This window comes from Priapulus caudatus, unplaced genomic scaffold, assembly GCF_000485595.1.
Source record: "Priapulus caudatus unplaced genomic scaffold, Priapulus_caudatus-5.0.1 Scaffold469, whole genome shotgun sequence".
Lineage (NCBI taxonomy): Eukaryota > Metazoa > Priapulida > Priapulimorpha > Priapulimorphida > Priapulidae > Priapulus > Priapulus caudatus.
In genome coordinates this window covers 187,720-209,705 of record NW_014577530.1, presented here as the reverse complement: position 1 = coordinate 209,705, position 21,986 = coordinate 187,720, and the positions used below count along the sequence as shown (strand labels likewise).

Here is a 21,986-nt window from a genome sequence, read left to right as displayed (position 1 = left end):
TAAGAGTGTTACTGGGGACACACAACAGCGCGACACAATATAATCACACAGAAACACAGAACAAGTGTGCCCCGCATCACTCTATAGCCTGCAATACCATGTAAATTTAATGCCAAAGCACTTGCAATTAGTTAGATGTTACTGACAGCTACAGAGATATGATAAAATCGTGTTAATAAAGGTAAAGGTCAATAGTAAGGTCAAAGGTAATAAAGTAAAGGTCAATAGACACTTCAGTGACGGTGAGCAACCACAACGTTTACCACCAATGTCACAGCAACTGGCCCCAGACAGCCTGTAGGCATTAACGACTGGTACAATGTTACTAGATACAATAATGTAACCCAAAACCAAGAGGATAGGGTTACAAAGCCTCCCTATCCTTTTGTGCGGAGGAATGCCCAAGTGAATCACTCGGGCCGGTTTGCTGGTGCGTTTTCAGAGACTAGAACTTCCCCACTGGGAATGCGTACGTCACAGGTCAACAGAAATGGCGCTTGAAATATCCGCGGCTCGTCACTTCGAATTTGTGTAACAGGTTATATTAGTTTAATACAGAGTATTGCGATACATAGTAAGTTCCTGGATAGCGGAGAAAGGTTCGTGTTGAGAATAACCCCAGTTTGGAAGTTCTAGTCTCTGAAAACGCACCAGCAAACCGGCCCCCCCCCCCCCGAGTGATTCACTCGGGCATTCCTCCGCACAAAAGAATAGGGAGGCTTTGTAACCCTATCCTCTTGGGTTTGGGTTACATTATTGTATCTACAATGTTACATGAGCTTGCCATTCGAACTTCTGTGCCCCCACCGCCAGGCCCAATGTGCCTCGGAAAAATACCACACAGTGGATACTAGGCCTACTGACACTGGCGCTAAATTGCGTTTGTTCGCGAAGTTACAGATTCCAAGACATACCAACTCACTCACGGCGACGTTACGACCGGGTTACTAACTCTAACGTCACTCTAAGACTAAGTAAGACTAAGTCTAAGAGTAAGAGTCTAACACAGTAACTCTAACAGTAACACTAACACTAACACTAACAGTATCTACAGTCTACACACACACTGACAGTGACACAGTAACCGAGTAACAACTAACATTACGTCAATTAAATTTATTAAGCGTACTTGGTCTTTGTCTCCGGGGGCTAAGATGCAAATCTAGATCTAATGAAGTCTGTACTTTATCTCGTTTTAAAGCCTCATTCTCAGCGCGTAGTCTTGCTTCGATTTTACTCATCTTGTTCTGAAACGAAGATGATGTTGTTGACGCCATGACTAAACAGAAGAGCATTTTGATTTTGCGTAACTGGTGTTGCTTACGCCATCTCTTGGCGCTCATCGGTAATTTGGTGCCACGATTGCTCCACCCCATAGCTCCACCCTATTCGAGCCCTGATAATTCACAACGTTCTAATGCTATAAGTTGCACACAACATGCATATGATAGCAGAACTTTAAATCATTCGAATTTTCTACAAAATAAGTTGTTTGTAGACCCCATCGAAACAAACAGCAGGGGATTTTTGCTCAGAAGAACTCGTTGACCGTTCTATGATTTCGTGTACTATTAATTCGATAGATGGCGTGACGCGATCACATGAGTGCGAATATGGCTGACCGAAGTTCATCCTTACAGGATGCTGCCCAGAAACGACAAGAAAGGATCAAGCAGCTTCGTCAGAAACGATTAGGTAACGGTCCCCACATCTCTGAGTGAATTGTACACAATTTTAACGTAATTCTTTATAAACTCGTACTTTGCACTGCGGCGTAGTTATGAGTGAAATATAACAGGGAGTGTGCACAAACGTCGTTTTAACTTTAACTTTTTAGTTTTACTGTTTTAGTTTTTTACTTAGACACTGGGATTTTTACGGCTAAATATACACTGTCTGTCTGTATGTATCCCACAAACTCTCAAGGTAGGAAAGGTGTATTAATGAACTTCTAGGTGGGGATTGACCTCCGTAAGACACACTGCATATGCGAGACCTTGGGTATACTGCTGATCTAGTGATCATGATATATATTATAGGCTACCATGAATAACTTTCAAACATGCCTGATACTAGTGCTCATAGGGTCTATGTCTCCCAGGGTACTGCCGGAACGTACCCTGGGTACGGTCTGGTATACCGGAACGTACCCTGGTCACTATTTGGTATGGTTAGGGTTAGGATTAGGGTTAGGGAGTAGGCGTAGGCGACTCCCTAGACTCGTTAGTGGAGTAGGCGAGGTACGGTCCGGCATATTAGATAGTACCAGGGTACGTTCCGGTATACCGGACCGTACCCAGGGTACGTTCCGGCAGTACCCCGGGGGACATAGACCCTCTCAGCGATACTAGTGCTACACGAAATCGTTATTATACTTAGGCAGCGGTTAGGATACTGGAGTTACTACTTGTACTACTGCTCATAGGGTCTATGTCCCCCAGGGTACTGCCGGAACGTACCCTGGGTACGGTCCGGTATACCGGAACGTTATACCGGAACGTACCCTGTTCACTATTTGATATGGTTATGGTTAGGATTAGGGTTAGGGTTCGGGTTAGGGAGTAGGCGTAGGCGACTCCCTAGACTCGTTAGTGGAGTAGGCGAGGTACGGTCCGGCATATGAGATAGTACCAGAGTACGTTCCGGTATACCGGATTGTACCCAGGGTACGTTCCGGCAGTACCCCGGGGGACATAGACCCTCTCAGCCGTACTACTAGTATGTGTTAGGTTAGGGTTAATGATGTAGGAGATAGAGTGTGGAAAACTGTGTCAAGAAGAGAGCAGGCAGCCCTCTCTTGACTCCCGCCAACGCCAGAATTGGTTACTGTCGGTGTATTGTATCAAGATCAAGAAGAATGATAAAACAATTCGTGAGACGCTTTTAATTTCGAGTAACCAACGAGTTGTTATCCAGTGCAGCGGGTGTGCCGAAAATTATCCGACACTATAACCGTCTTGCCGTCCAATAACCTGTCACATGGACGAGACTTGTAGCCCGAGGATATAAGAGCTGTCCACACATGTCGCACATTGCGAAAATGAATTGGGGACAGCTCTTATATCCTCGAACCAGACACTTGTACCAATGTTCTCGTTCACCAGTGCCGTCTCGTCAACCCGCAGGTGAACAAGCGGACAGCGCCGAGGGGAAGCGCCACGCCGCGGGCGAGTCACTCGCGAAGCCAGTCTTCCGCAGCTACAGGCCGACCGACGAGAGCCTGCAGGAGCACGCCATTGCCGACAGCAAGCCGGTGAGCCTCGAGGAAAGCGTTGCCGAGCAGCTAGAGGCGGGCCGGCCCGCGCCCGTCATCGAGGAGGTCGATCTCATCAACCTCGCGCCGCGCAAGCCCGACTGGGACCTGAAACGCGACGTCGCGCGGAAGCTCGAGCGACTCGATAAGCGCACTCAGAAGGCCATCGCAGAGTTGATCCGAGAGCGCCTGCAGACGGGGAAGGTCAGCGACCTTGCTTCGGCCGTCGCCGCGGTGACCGAGGCCGCTGAGAACGCCGGCGACTCCGACTGATCGCCTCCTGAGCGATCTCCGGAGAGAACCGACTTAAAAAAAATTTTTTTTTATTGCGAGACACGACAATCATGTTGGGAATTGCGACCGGGTACGATGGTGCAGCTTACTCGTGATGTGTCCCAGTGCTTCCGGCGATCTTCTAGACTCTAATGTATTGATTGTGTGATGCGCTAGCTGATCATGACTCTCATCTAAGCTCAGTATAATGACTATTATATGACGATTGAGATGTGGCCAGCTAGGTAAAGGAACATGACTTTCTAATGTACTGACTTTAGATCAAGTGAACGCTGTGAAGTGGGAATTGTGTGACTGCCTCCACCGCTAACGTTGTAGCGCTTTACGCTCGACCTGCGATGGATCACAAGCTGTTGAACGACCTACTCGAGTGCTCGGTGTGCTTCGAGATGCTGGACGAGACCAGTCGCGTGTTGCCGTGCCAACACACGTTCTGCAGACGATGCCTCGAGGAGATCGTCGAGTCGCATCGCGAACTCCGCTGTCCCGAATGCCGGACGCTGGTCGATGTTAAGGTTGACGGTCTTCCAACGAACATCCTCCTCGTGCGGCTACTGGAGGGGCTGAAGACGCGCAGTGTCACTGACGCGCAGCTGCCAACTGCAAGCAACAATGTAGTGGGCGGCTCGCCAGGTGGCATCGCTAACACCGGCAGCTCGCCAGGTGGCGTCGCTAACACGGGCGGATCGCCAGGTGGCATCGCTAACACGGGCGGCTCGCCAGGTGGCGTCGCTAACACGGGCGGTTCGCCAGGTAGCGTCGCTAAGACGGGCGACGCGCAATCGGCCGGAACGAGTCCGGGGCTTGCTGGCATCTCCGCGCGCGAGTCTCCCGCGCGGACAGTCTGCTCGCCGCGCCTAGGCATCTCCGCGACGACGACGACGACACAGGCGGGCGGGAGCCGCGGGACGCCACCGCAGCGCAGCCCGTCGCACGCGGCGGGCGAGCAGCGGCCCGCGCAGCCGTGCGCGCGGGCGCTGTTCGCTTACGAGGCGAGGGAGCACGGCGACCTGACCTTCGCACGCGGCGACCTCATCCTGCTTCGCAAGCAGATCGACGACAATTGGTACGTCGGCGAGATCGACGGCCGCCACGGATTCCTTCCTGTCAGCTACATCCAGGTGCTGACGCCTCTGCCCAGCGCGGCGCCGCAGGCGAAGGCGCTGTACGACTTCAAGGTGAGCGATCAGAACGAGAAGGATTGTCTCACGTTCAAGAAGGGGAACGTCATCCAGGTGATACGACGCGTCGATGAGAACTGGGCGGAGGGCCGGCTCGCCGACAGGATCGGCATCTTCCCGATTTCGTTTGTCGACCTGAACAATCCGGCGAAGGCGCTCATCAAGTTATCGGCGAGCGCGCCCGGTCCGGCGAAGGTGGCGCCACCTACCCCGAGCACGTCGGACACGTCGGAGAGCGACGGGCAGCAGACGACGCCGGCGCGCGCGGCCGCCTTGCTGCCGACAAAAAAGCGACACTCGATGTCGGCGTTGCCGTCGTCGCCGGTACGCGCGGCTGTGCCGTCGCAGCGGCACTCGCTCGAGATCGGCATGGTGACGCTTCCTCCGCGAACGAGCACCGAGTCTGCCCGGCTGCCACCGCTGCACCCTCCGCCCCAAGCAGGGAAGGAAGCTTACCCGACGACGATGCTGTCCTGTGCGGGGCCGGGCGGTGGCGGCGCGGTGCAAGGCTCGGTCGCTCTCGGCACGTCCGGGATCAGCGCGGCGCGGCTCGCGTCCGCAGCGAAGAAGAACCAGCCGGCCCTTCTGTACAGCGCCCTCTACCCGTACAAGCCCCAGAAGCCGGACGAACTGGAACTGCGTAAGGGCGACCTGTACAGCGTGCTCGAGAAGTGTCACGACGGCTGGTACCGCGGCATCTGCCTGCGGACGAACGCAGCCGGCGTCTTCCCGGGTAACTACGCGCAGGCGGCGAAGTCGCCGTCGACGCTGCCTCAGCGGGCCGCCGCCGCGAGGCAGCCCACCGCGGGCGTGCGAACGTGCGCGCTCGGCGGCAGCCCCAAGTCGGAGGTGTCGATCCCGCCGAGGCAGACGTGCGGGATGACGACTGCGGCGGCGGCGGTGCCTCCGCGGCCGTACGTGAGCGCGTCGGCGGCGTCGCGCCGCGTCGTCTCGTCGCCGTCCGTGCTCGGTCAGGTCACGCCGACCTCCAGCACCGTGTCGGCCCCGCCCAACATGTCCGTCGGCGGCGGCGGCGGCGGCGGAGGCGGCGGCGGCTTGTGGCACGGAGACGCGCGGCCGGACGCGGCAAAGGGCTGGAAGGAGGAGAAGCTCGAGAAGAAGAAGAAGAGGTTTGGTGGAAAGAAGGAGAAGTCCGCGAAGGACCTCTTCCACTTCCTAACGGGCAGCGGTCGGAAGAAACACGCCGGGCAGCTGCATCCGCTCCCGACCGCGGACGGTGGCTCCCCCGTGACGGCGGCGGCGGCGGCGCAAGGCCGACACCATCGGTCCGACGGTGACATCACGTCTGCTGCGAACCGCTCGCTGTCGACGCCAGATGGCGCCACGGCCGCGGATTTGCAGTCGGACTCGAGGCCGATGCAGCCGGCGCCGCTGATCCGGGAACGCTTTCGCTGCGTCGTTCCCTACCCTCCCCAGGGGGAGCATGAGCTCGAGCTGAAGATTGGCGATATTGTGTACGTGCACAAGAAGCGCGACGACGGATGGTACAAGGGCACGCTGCAGCGGACCGGTAAGGGCGGGCTGTTCCCTGGAACGTTTGTCGAGAGCTTTTGATGTCGTTTTTTCGATTCACGGATGTGTAAACAAAGGCTTTATTTTCGTTGAGATGAGAAATCGGAGTAATAGTTTTGTACTGAGATCTTGCTGCTTTTATGCGCATGTGCCGCATAGCTGGGTTAGATGGTCGCTTTGGTTTATACATTTTCCGAAGGTCTCTCCGAGTGGTCTGCGCTAATTGGCCCGACTTATTTTTGTTACGTTCATCAGTACTGTGTGGAATGCAATGATTTGCGAGTCGATTACGTAAACGCAGCGTCGCGTCAATATCCCATAGATCCAAAGCCAATAGCCAAATTGTCGCTGCATTTCTCCGGAGCACTTGCGATGATGAAACAGATGGTGTATAGGTTTCAAAACAGACGAGCCTGAGAGAATGGGATGGAGTCGAGCGTAGCGCAGTCGTCGGCTCATTGGTTGCACGCGCAAATTATTACAAACGTTGTTGCGGGAAATTTTTACGAAACGAAGAATTCCAATCGATATCTAGTCGACCGATTGCCAAAGTTTTGCTGAACTTGAAGCGAAATATGTTATTTATGTGCAGACGACGGGGCAAAGGTTACAGCAGGTCGGTTTCAACCAGAGTAGATAATATAACATGTTATATTATCTACTCTTGGTTGCGACGGATACGGTTTGAATGGAATGCGAGACGTGTGCGGAATTCAATGGAAGAAAAGCTGGACACAACAAATGCACAGCTCGTGTGCTAGCTAATGTAGCATGTAATTGTGATGAACTCTCGGTTCCTACGCAAGCAGAACCATGTGTGCAGGATTAAATTTAGAAAGGAAGTACAGTGCGTCGGTTTCTAGGAAACCGTAGTAAACCCTCTTTGACTGATTCGCGCAGCGGAAACGTAATGCATACACTAGCACAATTATTGCCTGATTGCTCTAAGGTATCAGGTGTTGAGAACACAAAGTGGGTTGGTTCAGAAATTCTTGGTGCCGCAGTGGCACATCTGACTGCTCTGAAAACGTGGGACAGCAAGTGTGTACTGAAGTGTGCTTTTCATTACAGTTTTTGGGGTTAATCACACTCTCTAGTTGACTATGTACATTTGCAAGTTTTACAGATTTCCCTTTGCTCCAGTTTTGACGCCCGCAAGATGCAAGAAAACAATGATGGTATCATAATCACTAGGGGTAGAGTGACTCGGCACTATTACTGTTGCACATATGGAATTACTCAGTATTATCGATGTAAATGTATATATATATACTAACTTGGAAGCGTCATGGAGCAGTACAAGGCACAAAAATCCCAACGTTTTTAAATAAAAGGCGGCTGATCAATGAGATACGCACTAGCACTAGCAGCATCTTCACAACAACTGTATTTTTGCATATATGATAATTTGATATTCATGTTTTGATGACACAGTGCTATTTTTATAATTCTACCACTTTTTATGCGTTGGCGATATTACATTAACTACGACTGGTTCTTGTTTTCATAGCTACACACATTATGGTGGTTAACTTGATACACTTACGAGGGATATTAACTATGAAGTATATTTTGCGAGAAGGAAACTCTGCCACACACTTGCTGCTTTACAAAGCAGTGATCATAGTTAATTTGGTAAGTCTTCATCTTTTCACACGAAACATCTAGTAGTCAGGTGTGTACTATGTATTACATCAAGAGCGTATCAATCTATTGATAGACTCCTGATTTACATGTTTATTACAGTAGGAACTTGTCTGCCAAGCTTGCTAATGTGTACAAGGCGTTTATTCCCATATTCTACCCTTAGAGTTTCTGGTCCCTTATCTGCTACTCTTAACTGTATATCGATAAATTTTCGATTAGTTATGTTTTGATTGTACCCCTTTATTATTATCAGTGTCCAAAAGTATGTACGGAAATTAAAAGTAAACACTAGTCTTCTTTTCAGTTAAGTCAGGAAAGCGTTAGTCATGGGATCGGACAGTATATTTGTGACATGCCTAGACATGATTTGTCCTCTGCCCTTTTCTCTGCGGTTGGCTGAATAGGAAACTGGGAGTTAGCGTACATCTGAGTCTCATCTGTCAAGTAGACAGCGCAGTAGTAGTGTAATGACTAACCACTCAACGGCAGCCGACGTAGATGTGTGTTGTGAACTTAACATGACTAAGCTGGTCCCGTCACTTGCATCCAATTTTCAAAAGTCACTCGTTTTCTTAAATTTTGATCAAGTCGCAGAAAAGCGCGTTTCAATGCGGATTTTGTATGTTGAAGAAACAAGCTACTAGTCTGTACTCACTATCTATTTGAAACTGTCATCTGAAATTTGCTACATCAGTTATTTCAAGCAACATGCTTCTCCCTGTAGCTACACAGGGAATGGCGGACTAACATAAAATTAAATGGATATTTACAAGCGTTTTCGTGATATCAGACAGTGCTACTTAGCTGTGTGATTTTAATCAGAAGGATAAGCTGTGCATACTGGTAGCAATGAATTCTAGCATTTCCTAGAGGTGTATTTTTGGTAAGTTTGTTTTTGTAGCATCGTTGATTTATTTAAATATCAGCCAAAATTGGAACGTGTATTTTCATCAGTAGTATTTTGTATCATAATAGAAGATATATATCATTGAATAATTGTACCAGGAGTAAATAAAAACAAATGTGTTTTTATTCACTCATGATTGTACGATTGGTTTATATTTCACTGCATCTGCACTGCAGCTGGCTATATATGTGTTTGGCATCATTTTGCTATGGAACCTAAGTACAAAATATGCTATTTTGTATAAGGCAGACGTTGTGCTTGCTACTGCCATTGGGTATGTGCTCTCAGGAGTGTTACAAACAATAAACATATCCAATACATAATATTACAAATAAAGTTTTAAATTTTATATACACATGCATGTTTTTTACTGCAAACGCACGTGCTCTACTATTTACTATTACTATTACTATTTACTATTTACAAGCACATTAACCCACAAGGAACACTCCCATGAAGTGAGGTTGGTGGATTCTGTAATTATCTAACATCGTTGACCTTGACAATCACACAAATTCAATCTCGACGCTCGAGTTAATGTACATATTTGCATTTCTTATTTATAAAGAAGGCGGTACTATATATAACAAGGTTAGGGACGGTATTCACACTATGGTGTCATTTGTCTGCGTTGCTCATTGCGAAGTGGCCTTCAGAGGCCCAGCACTTGTCACCCTTTCCTTGAGCTCCACCGACTCACGCTTGAGAACGTTCAGCAAACTCTGTGAGCTCTCCAGGATCTAAGCATGCAAGCAACAAATGACAAAAGTTATTATGTTAGCGTGGTCCGACTGCTCTTATCAGAATCTAAATCAACGTTTCACAAGACCTGGTTACTCGCGTGCGCAGTGTAAGTGGTTTTCGATGAATGATCACCAATGATACAGCGCCGTGTGCGAACGCACCTTTGAATATGCAGACTCCGTTTCGGCTATCGTTTTGTCAAACTCGTTCCTCGCTGCAATTTTTCTGCTGAGGTTTTCATTGACCTTCGCCAATCTGTCGGTAATAATGCGAAGGTCATTCTGCAGTTTCGACTTTTCATTCTCTTCTTGTATGATCTGTTTGTGAAGCTCATTGCGTTTATCGCACAATTCGGCTATACCTGTCAATTGGCAAAGAGACAACTATTGTAAGAGACAAGTATTGCATTCTTGCATGATGTGTCATGAAATAATCTTACAACCAACACAATGAGAGTTCGTTAGACCGCCGATATCATCACTAACTGCAATTCCACACTACTACTTGTCGGAAAACTATATAATTAGATCGTTTTAAGAAGAGTAGAGTATACAAATGCTCTCTCTTTAAATTGATTCATTCAGCATAATGAGAAATATTTGTTACCAAGGTGCAACCTAACATTGGGGGGGGGGGGGAGTTTCACAGGGTAAAAATACACTTGTAAAAACGTTTGAAAACTGTTTCTAATTCTGATAAAGGTGCCGGTATTACTACTACTATCAGGAGTTAATAAAGACAAATTTGTCTTAATAAATTTTAAGTAAAAAAATAAGTAATAAATAACAAGTCAAAATTGTTTTAATAAAGACAAATTTGTCTTTATTAACTCCTGCTACTATCCATGTCACTAAACATAACCTGTTAATTTAAGGATCTTAAATGTGTAATACATACGGTTTAATACATTTGACGAATTCACATCCAATCTAAATTGAAAACACATGCCTAGCACAGCAAAACACTCATATTTCAGAAGGAACACCCAATATAATTATGTAGAAGCAGCAGGGTTCTGCCCACGGTGGGCGGCGGTGGGCGGGTGTGCCCGGCACTCGCGGTTGCCACCCGGCACTCATATATCTCGCGCCGCGGCACTAATTTTTGATATCATAAAAAGCAAAAGTGATATATGGGCTTTATTGGCTTCAGCAATGCAGGAAATTGAGTTTTCAGAACTATCAAAATTAAAAAATTTCCCGGTGGGGCATGCCCCGGACCCGCCCTAGATTGGCTTCGCGGCCTACGGCGCTTGCATCTATCGACTTCGTCGCAACTTGGATGCGCCCGACACTAAAAAATCCTGGGCAGAACCCTGAGCAGGTAGTGTCAATAATAGTAATGCTGCTGCTCGCTGCTAGAACTATACATTACTCTTGGTGTATAAGTACCGATATAAATTAAGTTAACATTAAAGTGGCATTCAAAGCTGCAACGCCTGCAAACTGTGCACCCGCCCCCCACACAACAGCACAATTGTAGGAGGTATGTGGGTGTCATATACATATCAGGCGGTTTCTTCTTCTGGGGAAAATTAGAAAAAGAGGGAAAATTAGAAAAAGGAGGTAATGGGCAGTTTGGGAAAAACACCTGGCGCATCGATGGATTCAAAGGCACCGCAATGCGGATGCTAAAGGCGGACGTGTGGGGAGAGAGGGAGATGGGGGAAGTCCTCAAAGGTTTAACATTTTGAATGTCTTAGACTGCATTTGAGGCACCCTGAAACATTTTCACAATGGTGATGTTAAATTTGACAAACGGCGGTGCGCCACTGTGCCTCTTATGTATAAGAAACCCTGCATATCATATGTCTGTTAATTGATTCCTCAAGTTAAAATGATCAAATTCCTATAGTACCTTACATTTTATAATCATAGAAAACTGTGACCTGTATTATAACAATGTTGTTATATTCAGAACCCAGCAGATGCGTAGGAAACCGCTGGCATGGATCAACATGTAAGTAGAATGGTCATAACTCATACTGCTGGTACAAACCTAATACACACATAATTCTAAATCCTGCACCGTAGTTCTACTTGTTTTTGTATAGGCCTGGTGAAAGAAAATGCCAGGAAACCAGATTCGTTAGCACATCGTCGGGCGCGGGCGTCACGCGCGCCCGGCCGCAGCCCTGTGGTGTTTTTCACATGATATATCAACATATGAGCATGAGACCATTGCAGCCTTCTGGCCTTATTGGTCACAAGGCCGAAAGAGGATAGGTAGGTTGTTTAGTTTTCACTTGGAATATTGCTGTTTTCAATATGATAAAATACTAGTACATGCACATACACACATACTTCAATCCAGAATGTCATACAAGTGAATTATACCCTCATAAATACCACTTTTGTGGACTTGAAGCAGATTAAGGATACAGTCAAGCTTCTATGCAAAATCTTACTGATTTTTTAGGCTCAACGCTTCGACCATCGTCAAGATAGCTATTGGCCGATGGGTCGTCCGTCCGTCGTACGTCCGTGCAACATTTTGGCTTAGCGGTCAACGATACTCAGGAACCGTTTGACCCACATGTTTGAAATTAGGGTATAGTTTTACTTGCTATGAGACGGTATGCACGTCCTATTTTGGAGTACGGCCAGGCCAGTCGACGTACTTTCGACCAACGGCAATTTTTTGGGGCAAAAAATGGAAAATTGCCATTAGTACAGTTTCAGCTTCAACGGATTTTTGCCTCATTTTTATGGTATGTGAATGAATAAGGGCTGGCCCCAAAAACGTATCACAGGGGTTTGATTTATTTAAACAAAAATAATGGAAATTAGGTAGGTTTTGGCAATTATATAGCAATATTTATATAGACACGCAGATAACAGTCTGGTGGGGTGGTCACACTCGTCTGGTTCGTTTTTCAAGACTTTCAGTTGACAATATCTTTAATGCAAAAATTGCGTATTTCCTGTCGCACCCTGCCGATAACGTCTATATTAGAGTTAAAGTTTTACAAACATGTCCGGATAACGGCAGCATACAGCTATTTATTTCGAAACGCCATCGCTAAGCAAACATCAAAGAAGGGTTAGGCGCCATCTACCGTCACAAATGTGATTATTTTGGTTTATAAATTATTAATTGGCGATATACAGATGGCAACCGTGGCTACTGCCAGAAAAAAAAACTCCCACGGGTAGGAAAGGGCGCGACCCCGCACGAAGTAAACACTTCGCATGCACCAATTAACCTTTGACAAAAGTTTGTGATTATGGGGTGCAGGGAAACACCATGTCAGCGTGGTATATAGGGGCAGCGCTACCGTGGAATTAACGCGTATCGCTCTCAATCTTAACACGTTAACATGGAGCTGCCGCGCTTTTAGGCAGTGCCTAAATCTGAACTATTATAAAAATGTTTACACTTGCTAGCTCGCAAGAAGCCGTCTTGCTAGGCGTTCTTTTTGGGGGGGGGGGTTGGCGTATTTGTAGTACATGAATGTTTCTAGAAGTAGTTATTTTAATCTAAGAAAGCAATGAAGGAAATGAGCTAGAAGTTTTTATTTACCTTTAGTATATACCACTAAATACTTGTTAAAAACTGTGGTGGGCTAAAACTCCCCCCCCCCACTCGCGTACTTGTTTCCCATTCACCACGGTCATTTGTCCCTTTGCTGGCGAGGCTACAGTGTCATTGACACTTATCTTTCATTTTCATTCTTAATCAACGATGGCTTAACACTAGTGCGACATTGTACATGCCTATTTCTCCTATAACGATGCATGTCGACACTTTCAAATTGTTAATGGTTTACCTACTCTTCTTTTTGGGCCTATATAAAAGCGCGGAGCGCCAAATTTGCAGCGCGTGCTTCGTTCGTAACAGTCTGCCACAATCACAGCAAAAATATACAAACAACTGCCTTTATCATTGCCCGAATTTGGCGTTCACGCTTTTTCCCACCGCACTTTCTTTCTGTGAGTTTGTGCACAGTAGATAATTTTGGAGATTCATAAAATGTAAAAAATGGGAAACTGGTATCCCATCCCTTCTCCGTAGTGACGGTATTGTCTGTGGGTCTCCTTGCCTTGAAAGCCTGTTTATTTTGAGTGATCAATTCAAGTCAGATTTCTATACTTCTTGTGCAACCCCTATTCCATGTACAAGTTCCCCCTGATGAGCAAAATTGTCAGCTCCCTAAGTGGTGTGTACTCGGTACTTAAGAACATATCCCACATCAGGCTGCTGGTCCTGATAAGGTGCCTGGTTTTATTTTGCATAATCTTTGCACATGAGCTTGGGCCTTCACTACACAATTTGTTCTGTCAATCCTATGATCTAGGTTCTCTTCCTTTTGATTGGAAAAAAAGCTCTCATTACCCCAGTTTATAAAGGTGGTAGATCTTCCCTAATTGCTTCAAATTATCGCCCAATATCTTCGACTTCTCTTTGCTCTAAAGACTCTAAGGCATTTGAGCATATAGCATATTCCCCTGTTATGAGCCACTTCAATAGGCATGATATTCTGTCCCATCATCAACATGGTTTTTGACATGAGTTTTCTACTGTTACCCAGTTAATCAATGTTCTTCATGATTGGACATTAAGTCTTGACAAGTCTCAACAAGCATTGCTGTTCTTGTCCTTTATAAATGATTTGTTGGCCGAAACTGACTTTTCTACTTCTATTCACTTTGCTGTCTACACTGCACCATCTACAATAAGGGTGATCATTTAGCCCTCCAGAGTGCCATTACTCATGCTGAGAAGTGGGCAACAACCTGGAGTATGTCGTTCAATGCTGAAAAATGTCAAATTCTTTGCATTAATGCCCACATTGATTATATTTGTAAGAAAACATCTTGTTCCTTTGGTATGTTACGGTATAACCTTAGCTTTGCCAATACTAAAACTCGGTCCCTGGCTTTTAAAACTATGGTTCTCCCCATATTAGAACGTGCTTCGCCAGGCTGGTGCCCCTATACACTTCAGAACTGCTCAGAATTGGATGACATTCAGCATAAAGCTGTGAGATGGGTTTCCAAAAGCTATCATGATAGTGCTGATGTTGTTTTGGCCCAACTTGATTGGTCTCCTTTTTGTGTCCGCTTTCTCCACGCTAAACACAACTTTCCATTAAATTTATCATGGTCCTGAAGGTGAAGATTGGCATTCCCTCTTGCTTGATGAAGCCGGTTCGTTGAACTTTGAAGACTATTATTTACGAGGATACGGGGTTTGTAGCAGGAGTGCAGTGAGACTGTGTACTGTGTAGTGAATTGGCCATTTGCACAGCAATTTACGTAGTCCGAGTTTCCTCTGACAAATGCTCACATCGACGAATTTGGTGGATTTTGTGTGGGTTAGCTTTTCCTAACCCACACCAAATCCACCAAAATCGTCGTTGTGGGCATTGGTCAGAGGAAACTCGGAGTCGGACTACAATTTACGTAGAGTGGGCTACGCAGTAAACTATCCAGATCCAGAGTTAGTTGATATAGAATACATTTAAACATTAAATCTAGTCTATGATTATCTCTATGGTAGTAATAGTATATTATTACTATATACAATGCGTGTTTATTTTTAATAATTTTATCATTGAAACGGTACAAGTTTCCGTGTCCACAATCGATCAACATCAATGGCAATGCCTTTTAGTTTTAGTTTTACTCTTGTCAGTGTGACATTATGATTCATTGATTGTTTGAGATGCCATTGCCATTGGCATTGCATTGGCGTTTCCTGAATTTTAGCTAACTAACTTACATTTAACCAACTCGTTGTTGTAGTTTTGAAGAGCAGCGCCTTGATGTGTCATTATAGTTATATTATGGAATTAAGTATAGTTCCTTGGACTTTCAAGACTAATCTCTAGGGCTGGGGCTCTAATAACAAAATTTGAAAGTGATTCTAGAAGGCGCCTGTGTATTTACGCTAACGACGTCACGTTTTGCGTCACGCATCTTTGTGTACCTCTATGAGAAAACCAACAAAATTAAATGTTTTAATAAGTAAGCTAAGCAGAGATCAATAATTTAAAATAGTAACTCGATAGTATTAATTGATATATTTTTTATTACAAATTAAGCTATTTAAACCGCCAATCTGCGTTTGCCGTATACAGTAATATCTGTGCTGAGAGGTTGTAAATACACGCTGATTTCAACAACGTTGAATCGTCGCTTGTAATCGTTGCTTGTAATAACTAAAATTGAAAACAGTATATGCCATCTTCTTTATTTATTATGTGTTTCGGTGATACCTAATCCCAAACATTACCTGATTTATTAAGTTATACTTTTGTTTGTCTCTGTCACAATGGTGGATAGATGGGTGAACGACAAGTTGTACGACTTGCTAGGCATGAGCGATAAGTATGTCGGTCAGTATTTAATTGCGCTTGCTGGGAGAAGTACGTCCATAAACGAGTTTGTGGAGACCTTGAAGGAAACTGGAACAGTCGAGGTTGATGAAAATATGACAGAGTTTGCACATGAACTGTGGGGCATGGTAAGTAACTAAGTTAGTGTAGTTTGCGCTCAATCCTAGTGTAACAGTTACACCCCGGATTAGTTTAGCTTAGTCCGAGCCGACGCAGACCCCAGTAATGGGTAAACCCGCACCCTCAGATTAGCAAAGCGGAGTTTACGTCTGCATTGCGGACTAAGTTTAGCTCTGACATCTTAATTCTTAGGGCGTGTTTGTTTGGTCGGATCCACAGATCTCGAGCACTGGCAGTTCCAACAAATCACAGGGTTCTCCAAGAGCACTTATAGCCTTGGCGGCCGCCATTCTATCGTCGAGACCCGCCATCCTAAAATGCACCCCCTTCTAAATATCATAGCCGCCATGCTAATATCATAGCCCCCGGACCCCTAGCACGGCAAACCGCCTTCGGCGGATTGCAACTATGCCTAAAGGCATCACCCCATGCTATAATGAAAAGCTTGGAGAACCCTGAATTCAGTAAAAATAAAATAATGTCATAATAATCTTACAACTTCATCTGCACCACTATAACTCTTCCTATCTGCCGTAAAACAACTCGCTTCACTGCAAAAGAAAGCTAACATTCAGCACAAATGCTGACTCTCTGCACTACATTGCGCAACTCCCATATAATCCCCACAGATGGAGTATTAGTGATGTGCTGCAATAAGATTTATATGCATTTATCTTTTATTTCACTGTATTTGTTGAAATGCCAGTGATATTCTCGATCCACTGGAAAATGGACTCGAACCCCAACCCAAACCAAACTGACAAACTCACCGCACTCAGCAGAAACAGCAGACAGCACGCTTAGCAGCTAAGACGGTTTTGCAAAGTGTAGTACGCTTACGGCCTCACGCTCTGCTAGACAATGTATTCACGCGCCTCGCCGACAAACAGGTCGGTCCGCGAACCAGTCTAGTAGACGCACCGACGCAATTACAGAAAGCGGGAAAGCAGGTGATGCCGTCAGTCGAGGTTGGATTTATCAGGGCATACGGCGAATTGAGGGGCACCGATCGGCAATTGTCGATCGGTATGCCGAGGTTAATTCGAGCCCTCACTTTTCAAACGTTCGCGTTCGCTGTGACCTTAATCATGCATGACAATAACAATAACAAGCTGTGATTGCGGCGCGGGCTGCCATATTGGATCCCCTATCAATATCCACCTCGCTAGCAGGGTCGGGTTCGGTGGATCGAGATCTGTGGATCCGACCAAACAAACACGCCCTTAAACTTGATCATTCTTGCTGTTTAAGCCTCATTGCCAGACTCAGTCAGTCTTAGTAGCCCCATACTTAGCTCTAGTAACTCTATGCATCGGTCATCGGTTAGCCGTCAGCTTACCGGCTCCGCAACCGCTACCAGCGGCAACCGTACGCGGCTATAGAGGGCTCTAGTACGCGGGCTATAGTTACTAGAGCTACTCCATACTCAGACATGAGGCTCAGTAGGTTATTTTGCTGTAATTTCCATGTTGGAGTGCTCTTCTTTTTCTAGTTAATTCACTATATTAATTGTAGAGTCAAAAAACTTTTTTATACTGCAATCCACAGTGTTGACACTGTTGATCTATCAATTCGTACCTGTGCAAAAATGCTGGTATTAAATTATGACACATTTGGCAACTAAAAATATCTGGATATCACATATCAAATATTATTAGTAACTAATACTGGTGTAAGTTTAAAAATATTCTTGATTCATTCGAACAACTAAACAAGTCAAAAGAAATAGGAATTCACGAGAATAAGAATCTGCCATTGATCACATGCAGGTTTGCAATATGATCGCAATTGAAATGCACATAGCAGATATATAAGGACTAAGGAAAAAATAAGCTACCTCAATCTCTCCACAGGATCAATGTTAATTTGCTAAATACATTTGAAATGTCATGCGTGTTCTTATATCGCATTTGTATGTGTAGTATTGAAATATATGCCCCGGTATTAGGTACCACACAAGGAGAAAGCAATGAATGCTAATAGATTACGTGAGGAGAAAGCCCTCAAGGAGCAAGCGAAAAACAGATCCTACCAACTTGTCTCAGATGGAGACAGTGGTGAAGAAGTCCACCAAGCTCCAACAAAGGTAAACATACCTATATATTATCTCAGGCAGGTAACGTGTTAATGTAGAACAAAACAAATGAAGCTGTCTCGTGTCTATTTGTGTGCTAGCACTTGTATATATATATGCTTACGTGTTTTTCGGAAGTAAATTTCTTAATCCTAATTATTTTTTGTTCTTTAGAAGTTGAAGACATCCAAAAAGAAACAAAGAAACATTAGAAAGAAAAAGGAATCATCCAGCGATTCTGAGAGTGAATCGTAAGTAGGGAAAAATCAATATATATATAGATGTTAAAATAGTAATAGATTTTAAAATATATAAAAAGCTATTCACGAAAACTGGAAATAATCAGTCTTCAGCATATCATATGATTAATGTATTTTCTTATTTGCACTGATTTGGGTGTATCTTAAATCTTTATGTATTTTTTACCTCATTGTGTAATGTTCTGTTAGTGCGTCAGGGGTAAAGAAAGAGGAATCGTCGAGGTCAGAGTCTGAAGATGAAATGGATAAGATGGAGAAGGACAGGATAGATGACCTGAAGGAGAGAGATGAGTTTGCTAAACGTCTTCGCAACAAGGACAAGGAGAAAACCAGAAGCGTTGCTACCAAGTCTGATAAGAAGGTCTAAATATACTAGAATGTGTGCCGTAGAGGTTTCACTGATTTCTTTCGAATTTCATCTGCGTTTACATGAGTTGGCATCTTGGTAAATGTCTGATAATGAAAAGGAAACTGAAATAAACTCAACAAGGTTCGATTGCTGTTGCCCAGCAACGGAATTTTACATGAACATGTACAAATGCACACATTTTGGTCACTTCTTGTCTCACATTGACAGGCGTACCAATCGGCTGCTCAGCGGCTGAAACTCGAAGCAGAAGATCGGAAAAAGGTTCTTCCTAAGCTAAGAGTGGAGTCGCGTCGCAAGTATCTGGAAAAGCGGACTGACGACAAGCTGCTGGAACTTGAGGCAGATATCGTTGACGAAGACTATCTCTTCAGTGATCAGCAGTAAGTTGAGAGAGGATGACTTTGTACCCTTAGCTACATTTTGCTCAGCTCTGCTTGATAGCGTGCATATTTTAACTGAATGCTTTCACAAGTAATATTCATGTTATAGTGGAGACAAACATAATCAGAATCTTTTCCTATGCTAGCATGTAGTTGGGTGTCATATAGGTGAGATTTGAATTTCAGTTTGACGGAGAGAGAGAAGGCGGAAGCTAAATACAAGAAAAATGTGCTTGCACTCGCAAAAGACCACCAGAAAGCCAGGGAAATTGAAAAGGTTAACAGATATTTCATCCCCAAGGACAACGAGGTAAGTCTACATATGCTTCACTGTTCAGTGGTTACGATTTAGTATATCAACATAGACAAATATTACAATTGTACTGCTAATTTTTAGACCACATCCTATGCTTGATCATTTATAAAAAAAAACAATAAAATATAAGAAAGCGTTTAACTATGTCAATTAAGTAAATAATTTCAATGTATATATTTGTAGTTGTTGATGTTATTAGTATCTAATTGTTGAGTGTTGTTTCAGTCATAAATGATTATGTTAGATATCGTAAATCATAATATTATTTACCTATGCTTATAAAGTGTATTGTTTTTAGTAGTATTGCTTTTACAGGTCTGTTATTTTGTCTCCTTCATTTTTAGAAATTGTTAGACATGTATGAGGATGATAAGGAGAAAGGCCCAAATTATGAACAGAAGAAATGGGAGGAAGAAAGACTGGGTACAGCACGGATGAAGTTTGGTGCTAGGGATGCGACTGAAAAAACGAAGGAAAAAGATTATGACTACGTATTGGAGGATCAAATTGACTTTGTGCAAGGTGCGGTAACAGATTTGCTACTTAACAATGTGGGGAAATGTTTCCAGTGTATTTTAGGTTTTTTTCACAAGTTCATTTCTTAAGTTATAATGCTAGTAGTTATTTTTCACTGCTTCTATTGAGCATTGTTCTGCGCTTGTAATACAAAACTATTTGTATCGGTTGCAAAGGAAAAAGGGAATTGGTGATTAGTGAGTGAATTTCAGCTAAGCAACCAAGTAAACTTAAGAAAAATCTGTACAGTATTTGTCTATGATGGCGCATAGTCGTAATGTGATCTGATGCTGCATGCATTTGCAATATTATATTTTACAGTTCTTCAGATGCCTGGCACAAAGGGAAAGGACTCAAAAGAGCCTGTGTTGTCCGAGCGGGAGAAGAAGAAGGAGAGCATTCAGGAAGTAAGGAAGAGTCTTCCTGTGTATCCGTTTCGTGAAGACCTTCTCGCGGCTATTGACGAGCATCAAGTCTTGATTATAGAGGGAGAAACGGGCAGTGGCAAGACGACTCAGATTCCACAGTACCTCCACGAACATGTAGGTACACTCTATCAGCACTCTTACGTTATGTAGTACTTTTCGTTACAATACATTCTTGCGTACATCATTTGGATTAACATTTCGTTGTGCCGTGTGGTAAATAGGACACATGTCTAAGATCGGCAATGTTTTATTAGCACATCCAAATAGTAAATAGTATATTAACTATTGTGGTTCATGACAATCCCATGAGCGGTTTACGTTTATATAGGTATTTTTAGGATGAAAACGGTGGAGTTAGGTTTAAATAGGAAATTAAAATTAGTTTTCTAAATTGAATTTAAACAAATGAATTCATTTATTGCCTGGTATTTTTTTGGCCATTTGTTACTGCTGAATATAATCATTCACTGCTATATATCGCGCTTTCGTTTAGAATCTTACATGGAGGATACTCAGACGTTTTTTAGGTGTTTCGCTGATGGAATTTTTGTCTGGTACAGGCTTACAACAAAGGGGGTAGAGAAGAAAGGTCGTAGGCTTGTCAGCTCCAATTTGCAGAGTCGAAGACCTACGTGAGTGTTGCGCTGCGTTTTGAGTTGCGAGGAGATGGGCGTCAAACTCGGAGGCGAGGTAAATCCAATTGACCTGTCTAATCGTGAGCGCTACGTTTTTGCCGTGGATAACGACACCCCCTTGGACATTGTCGATATTGCTGATCATCGTGATTCACTAACTGTTCACTTGTTGCTAAAGCTGTTCACTTGTCGCTACAGCCGTTCACTTGTTGCTACAGCCGTTCACTTGTTGCTACAGCTGTTCACTTGTTTCGCGTGCAGGTCGGCTACTCGATCCGCTTCGAGGACTGCACGTCGGAGCGCACACGCAGCTCAAGTACATGACGACGGCATGCTGCTGCGCGAGTTTCTCAGCGAGCCCGACCTCGCCGGCTACAGCGTCATCATCATCGGACGGGGGGGGGCTCACGAGCGCACGCTGCACACCGACGTGCTGTTTGGACTCGTTAAGGACATCGCGCGCTTTCGGCCCGACCTCAAGCTTCTCATATCCAGCGCGACCCTCGACGCCGAGAAATTCTCGTCGGTGCAGTCCAGCGCGCGCCGGGCGGCTGTCGGGGCGTCTACGGAAAGGCCGGTTCGGAGGTTCGCGCGATTGATCGGTTAGTACCGTACTTGTAGTTGATGTTAAATATATGCGTAGCAATGATGTCGGCGATCGAGTCGAGGTTATCGTCGGATCATCGGGTTGAACAGTGCTAAACAAGCGCTGGTTATCAAAATCCATAAATATTGTATGTTAACTTGGTTGTAGTTTTTCGACGATGCTCCGATCTTCCGCATCCCGCGCCGGCTACCCGGTCGACATTCTCTACACTAAGGCTCCCGAGGCCGAACTACTGGACGCGGCCGTCGTCTCCGTCCTGCAGATCCAGTTACGCAGGACGCTGGCCGACATATCGTTTCCTCACGGCCAGGCAGGAGATCGAGAGCGCAAACGAACTGTGCTTGTACGTGCGATGCACACCACCGCGCGTCTCCGCTCGCG

At 45.0% G+C, this 21,986-nt stretch overlaps 5 protein-coding genes across 5 annotated transcripts in view; 3 read left to right on the top strand and 2 right to left on the bottom strand.

The window, feature by feature from the left end:
• LOC106810733 (dual specificity mitogen-activated protein kinase kinase 7-like) overlaps positions 1–1,277 on the bottom strand; it is an 11,211-nt gene extending 9,934 nt beyond the window's left edge. Inside the window, exon 1 of the mRNA XM_014814173.1 lies at positions 1,130–1,277. Coding sequence (XP_014669659.1) covers positions 1,130–1,277 — 148 coding nt within the window. The remainder of the gene's footprint in view (positions 1–1,129) is intronic.
• Positions 1,278–1,613: 336 nt separating this feature from the next.
• On the top strand, positions 1,614–3,544 carry LOC106810742 (coiled-coil domain-containing protein 12-like). The gene is made up of 2 exons (XM_014814183.1): positions 1,614–1,695; positions 3,126–3,544. The coding sequence occupies exons 1-2, from the start codon at positions 1,614–1,616 to the stop codon at positions 3,524–3,526; spliced, it is 483 nt and encodes a 160-aa protein (XP_014669669.1). The 3' UTR covers positions 3,527–3,544.
• Positions 3,545–3,870: 326 nt separating this feature from the next.
• Positions 3,871–9,170, top strand: LOC106810732 (E3 ubiquitin-protein ligase SH3RF1-like). Its single transcript, XM_014814172.1, has one exon. It carries the CDS (start codon positions 3,886–3,888, stop codon positions 6,301–6,303), a length of 2,418 nt encoding a protein of 805 aa, XP_014669658.1. The 5' UTR covers positions 3,871–3,885; the 3' UTR covers positions 6,304–9,170.
• Positions 9,171–9,235: 65 nt separating this feature from the next.
• On the bottom strand, positions 9,236–15,515 carry LOC106810741 (Sjoegren syndrome nuclear autoantigen 1 homolog). The gene is made up of 3 exons (XM_014814181.1): positions 15,284–15,515; positions 9,721–9,920; positions 9,236–9,555 (listed from the first exon to the last, which is right to left on the bottom strand). Exons 1-3 carry the CDS (start codon positions 15,333–15,335, stop codon positions 9,451–9,453), a joined length of 357 nt encoding a protein of 118 aa, XP_014669667.1. The 5' UTR covers positions 15,336–15,515; the 3' UTR covers positions 9,236–9,450.
• A 30-nt stretch (positions 15,516–15,545) lies between these two features.
• LOC106810731 (putative pre-mRNA-splicing factor ATP-dependent RNA helicase DHX16) overlaps positions 15,546–21,986 on the top strand; it is a 21,320-nt gene continuing 14,879 nt past the window's right edge. The window contains 12 exon segments of the mRNA XM_014814170.1: positions 15,546–16,027; positions 17,968–18,105; positions 18,268–18,344; positions 18,543–18,714; positions 18,931–19,103; positions 19,290–19,413; positions 19,764–19,941; positions 20,257–20,477; positions 20,924–20,955; positions 21,020–21,053; positions 21,260–21,304; positions 21,306–21,524. Coding sequence (XP_014669656.1) covers positions 15,836–16,027; positions 17,968–18,105; positions 18,268–18,344; positions 18,543–18,714; positions 18,931–19,103; positions 19,290–19,413; positions 19,764–19,941; positions 20,257–20,477; positions 20,924–20,955; positions 21,020–21,053; positions 21,260–21,304; positions 21,306–21,524 — 1,605 coding nt within the window. The 5' untranslated portion in view covers positions 15,546–15,835.

Bases quoted from the DNA above. Each gene is read 5' to 3' on its own strand.
- LOC106810742 (XM_014814183.1), top strand. From the start codon at position 1,614: ATGGCTGACCGAAGTTCATCCTTACAGGATGCTGCCCAGAAACGACAA. The intron at 1,696-3,125 runs GTAACGGTCCCC...GTCAACCCGCAG, and splicing joins GCTTCGTCAGAAACGATTAG to GTGAACAAGCGGACAGCGCC.
- LOC106810732 (XM_014814172.1), top strand. From the start codon at position 3,886: ATGGATCACAAGCTGTTGAACGACCTACTCGAGTGCTCGGTGTGCTTC.
- LOC106810741 (XM_014814181.1), bottom strand. From the start codon at position 15,335: ATGACACATCAAGGCGCTGCTCTTCAAAACTACAACAACGAGTTGGTT. The intron at 9,921-15,283 runs GTAAGTTAGTTA...GCCAATTGACAG, and splicing joins CAACAACGAGTTGGTTAAAT to GTATAGCCGAATTGTGCGAT. The intron at 9,556-9,720 runs GTGCGTTCGCAC...TTGCATGCTTAG, and splicing joins CGGAGTCTGCATATTCAAAG to ATCCTGGAGAGCTCACAGAG.